Raw genomic sequence first — 4,989 nt, 5'->3', positions numbered from 1 at the left:
TGATCCATTAAACTGGAGAACAAAGCTGGTGCTGTTGTTGATTTTATTCCACTGCAGAGTGATGCTGCTCTCATCTCTCACTGCTGGAACCAGATACACATTCAATCTCTTCTCTGTGTTTGAGAGCATCAGAAGCAGTGGAGTACAACTTACTGCTGTCACTGGTAAGATAAAAATATGTTAACTTATTCAAAACCAAGGTCATCGATTTTTAATTGACATGAGGTTTTTGAGAAAGTCACTTCAACAATGAACTAAATACATAATTTAGCTCCTATTCTTTTCTTTCAGCCCCCCAAAATGCAGAAAGCTTCACATCACTGAGACAGGATGAGACCAGCATCACTCTGCAGTGGGATGTTGTCAATAACAATGTCAGCTTCATCCTCCAATATAATGAAACAGAGTTGAATATAGCACCACCTGCTGGACAACAACCATTACTTTTGACAGTTTCATCTCTCACTGCTGGAACCAGATACACATTCACTCTCTACTCTGTGTTTGAGAGCATCAGAAGCAGTGGAGTCAGCATTGCTGCAGTGACTGGTGAGAGATTTATTTTCATCAAAGTCAAACAAAACTTTACTTAGAAGTTGATTTTGGAGGAATGTAACTTAATATCTGATTATATCACCTTTGAGAGACTGTTGAATAACTTCAACTGCAAGAAGAGCAACATTATTTCTGGAGACACAATCAGTGACTCTATGTTGAATCATTTCTAAATCTCATTTTTTCCTCTCAGCTCCTGAAAATGCAGAGGGCTTCAGAGCATCAGGACAAAATGAGAGCAGCATCACTCTGCAGTGGAATAAAGGAGACAACAGCACCAGCTTTGTTCTCCAGTTTAACGGATCAGAGACATTCATCAGTTCACCAGATGGAGATGGACCAGTAACTCATATAGTCTCTTTTCTGACTGCTGGAACCAGATACACATTCACTCTCTTCTCTGTGTTTGAGAGCATCAGAAGCAGTGGAGTACAATTTCAAGCTGTTACTGGTAAGGATTTTAACATAACCTCTATTAAAATTAATCAAACATACCTGTACTGTTACACAAGTGCCAAGTGATGCACACGTTCTCAATGCCATTTTCATTTGAGCAAGTGATATTATTGAGGATTTGAAAGGTGGCTATACTCTTAAATATCTAAGTAAAAGAAATAACGCACAGAGACGTAGTTCTTGCTGCTAGGCCATAGACGAGCCGGAGATTTATTACACTCCACGGATTCCTCCTTACAGTTTCTTCAGTTCAATACAAAATCTTCATCGTCATTTCTTGTCACAAAAAATCTCCTCGAAGTCTTAATCCCCACCTGTTTTATACTTTTCCATTTTCATCAGTGTGTGTTGGAAAGTTTCAACCAATGGCGTGCTACTGTTGTTTTGCAGAAAGATTCTGGCACGCTTTATACTGAGTGTGTATTGGGCGACCTTTAAAATATTTTGGACCTCACGAACTCAACATCTGCTCCATTTCAGAATTGCTGAATAGGACAATTTATCTCAAATTGTTGATTTTATCTTGCACAAACAGACATCCTTTCCAGTAAATTCTGGCTCCATTTGCGCTTTGCACGCAAATGGAAGGAAAGAATTCGGTCAGGTTGACCTAGTGCGAAGCCAAAGTCTTCGCCGAGGTGCCAGGGTCTTTTCCGCCAAACAACTCCCTTAAATAGTATTTCCGCTCTTACATAATTTAGTTAAAAAGTTTGGAATGATATTTATTTGAACTAATCTCTGCACTGACTCAATAAAAGAAATGTGATTTATGAGTAATTCACTTGCCACATGGAGGGAAGTTCATCCAACCAAGACATGGCTGGATTGTTTAGGAAGACTTGATCAAGCTTTACAATATTGTTTTCTATGAAATTAAAGCAAAGATTTATTATAATATGTTTAACATTGATTGAGGACTATGGAGAGGCTTCAGAATGACTAATATTGATGGATGATAAATATCCCCTCAGTTCCAAAAATATTAATTAAATACACATAAAATATGTTACCTATACTTAAAGAAGAGATATGTAAAGGCCAATGAGAAGACCAAGAAAGATGTCCTTTTACCACAATGTGTCAATAGGTGTTAAAATCCATACATCTTCAAATCACCAATAAAACCATCAAGTAAACCAAAGTTATCAGCCTACTAATGAATTCTTCTATTTTAGCTCCTAGAAACACAGAAGCTGTGAGAGCATCAGATCAAGATGAGAGCAGCATCACTCTGCAGTGGAATAAAATCAACAACAGCACCAGCTTTGTTCTCCAGTTTAACCGATCAGAGACATTCATCAGTTCACCAGATGAAGATGGACCAGTAACTCACACAGTCTCATCTCTCACTGCTGGAACCAGATACACATTCACTCTCTACTCTGTGTTTGAGAGCATCAGAAGCAGTGGAGTACAACATACAGCTGTAACAGGTAAGATACAAAAACATTAACTTATTCAAAACCAAGGTCAACGATTTTTCATTGACATGAGGTTTTTGAGAAAGTCACTTCACCACCAAACTCCAATGAACTGAATACATAATTTAGCTCCTATTCTTTTCTTTCAGCCCCCCAAAATGCAGAAAGCTTCACATCACTGAGACAGGATGAGACCAGCATCACTCTGCAGTGGGATGATGTCAATAACAATGACAGCTTCATCCTCCAATATAATGAAACAGAGTTGAATATAGCACCACCTGCTGGACAACAACCATTACTTCTGACAGTTTCATCTCTCACTGCTGGAACCAGATACACATTCACTCTCTTCTCTGTGTTTGAGAACGTCAGAAGCAGTGGAGTACAACTTACAGCTATCACTGGTATTAATATAATGTATATACATTTATTCACAACCAAAGCAAATTATTTTTTATCCAAAATCTTGAAAATCAGGTTGAACCATCAAGGATTCAAACTTGCCAATGTCACACATGTCTTCTTTTTTATGGGACTACATTGTCTAATGCCACATGCAATGAGGAAGTAACACTATGAGCCAGAACATCAGTTTATATAAGGGTAGGAAATACATTAAAAGAATTAAAAATTTTAAAATGTGAAAAAAAGCCAAGAGCAAACAGCCATCAAGCAGAATGTTGAACAATAAGTGTTTTAAACTTTAATGTAAAGGAACTCAATGTTCAGTATAAACATATTAACAAATCTTTGAGACAATCATGGCTCAAATATGAAAAGACTAACAAGTCTCATATGAAAACATATAATTTGGCCAATTGAACCAGTCTTTATTACATGAGCAGGTATTTATATCATTTTGCAAAAAGAGAATATACTTAAATCTGTTGCACATTTAATGGTCCAAACAAACTCTTCATTCAAACAGCAAAACTCAAAATCATCTGATCCCTGAACTTTATTTTATGCTTCAGCATTTGAACATAAACTTTTTACTTTACCAGATTTGATTTCTGATTTTAGAATTTGATCAAATAATATTACTTGACTTGGAAATGTTCCTGATAAAATTATTATTTGTCTTAGGACTTTTATCATCAACATGACAATATTGTTCATAAATGTAAACTTTTGGAGGATAAATGTTTTGAATACATTATTTAAATTTGTCCTCACTTGTTTTAGCACCTAAAAATCCAGAGGGCTTCAGAGCATCGGAACAAGATGAGACCAGCATCACTCTGCGATGGAATAAAGTCGGCATCAACACCAGCTTTGTTCTGCAGTTTAACGGCACAGAGACAAACATCAGAGCACCAGATGGAGACGGACCAGTGAAACACACAGTCACATCTCTGACCGCTCGTACAAACTACACATTCACCCTGTTCTCTGTGTTTGAAAATGCCAGAAGCAGTGGAGTCAGCATACTTGCAGCTACTGGTAAGATACTTAAATCTATTGGACACTTAATGGTGTCCAATAGATTTACCTCATTTTTCACATAAATTCAAATTTGCAGAGGTTTTAATGGGTTGCATTTCACTGCAGAACTTTTTGAATTATTAGTAAAACTAGAGAAGATTGACCAAAGTCTCATTTTGTAACACCTGCAATTATGTCTTTCTGTTGTTCTTGCCTTGAAATTACAAGAAAATTAAAATATGAAATCACCCCAATATTATTTCATTGTTTTTCTTTCTTTTCATGTCAACAAAACCATTTTGCTTGAAACTTGAAACTTCATCAACCAACAAACAGGGCCAAGTGAGTAAATAAACATAAGTTTTTAGTATTATTTTTTTCCCCTATTTGGAAAATTTTGTCATATAAAAATATTGAAGTTTGAACTTTTCTCAAAAACAATTATTACATTACTTTTATTAATCTGCAATTTAATAGATTTCTAATATATTAGTGAATTATAAATGTCTCTTTTGTTATCAACAGATTATGTTTTGGGATTGAATTTGAAGTTGGAGCTTCTTGGAGAAATGTCAGAATCAGAGCTAGAAGACGCTCTGATAGAGGTGAGCTAATATCTATTTAGATTGTTTATGTCTATTTGTGTCTATTTTAACCTTTGACTCATATGTGTGTTTTTCATTCCAGCTCTTCAGGAAATATAATCTGCCGCCACAGTTTACTCTGAAAATCATTTCTTCCAAACCATGAAATCACCGATGGAATCAAATTCTGGATAATTCATCTGTAACTTTGTTTCCTTTCCCTGAAATAACATGAAGTTTATTTTATGTACCAATTTCATAATTCTGGGATGTTGTCATTTTACAGATTTGATTTTCTTTTGCTTGATATTTTAACCTGTTTTTGTTCACCAATAATTTGATTTATATATGTTTTTTTTTCATAAATCATTTGTGTACATTTCTTCTGTGATTTCTATTGCCTTTAAATAAAGTTTTGGGTATAAATGAAGTGGTTAATTTTTATTGGAAAAGTAGTCTTGGACAAAATACCAAGAGCTGCATGCAAAATCTAACAAAAAATAAAAATCCAAATCCCAAGTCATTAATGAAAACAAAGTAAAAGT

The 4,989-nt window shown here is 35.2% G+C and overlaps 1 protein-coding gene across 1 annotated transcript in view; it reads left to right on the top strand.

Annotated features, from left to right (window-relative positions):
* LOC106942745 (tenascin-X-like) overlaps nt 1-4,950 on the top strand; it is a 19,394-nt gene extending 14,444 nt beyond the window's left edge. The window contains exons 12-18 of the mRNA XM_015026081.1: nt 749-1,006; nt 2,187-2,444; nt 2,582-2,839; nt 3,621-3,878; nt 4,197-4,202; nt 4,386-4,465; nt 4,548-4,950. Of these exons, the coding sequence (XP_014881567.1) occupies nt 749-1,006; nt 2,187-2,444; nt 2,582-2,839; nt 3,621-3,878; nt 4,197-4,202; nt 4,386-4,465; nt 4,548-4,610 (1,181 nt within the window). The 3' untranslated portion in view covers nt 4,611-4,950. The remainder of the gene's footprint in view (nt 1-748; nt 1,007-2,186; nt 2,445-2,581; nt 2,840-3,620; nt 3,879-4,196; nt 4,203-4,385; nt 4,466-4,547) is intronic.
* The last annotated feature ends 39 nt before the right edge of the window (nt 4,951-4,989 follow it).

This window comes from Poecilia latipinna, unplaced genomic scaffold (genome assembly GCF_001443285.1).
Source record: "Poecilia latipinna isolate Pla-1442-1.1 unplaced genomic scaffold, P_latipinna-1.0 Scaffold4516, whole genome shotgun sequence".
Taxonomy (NCBI): domain Eukaryota; kingdom Metazoa; phylum Chordata; class Actinopteri; order Cyprinodontiformes; family Poeciliidae; genus Poecilia; species Poecilia latipinna.
The sequence above is the reverse complement of the archived record's forward strand: the minus strand, read 5'-3'. Positions and strand labels throughout refer to the sequence as shown.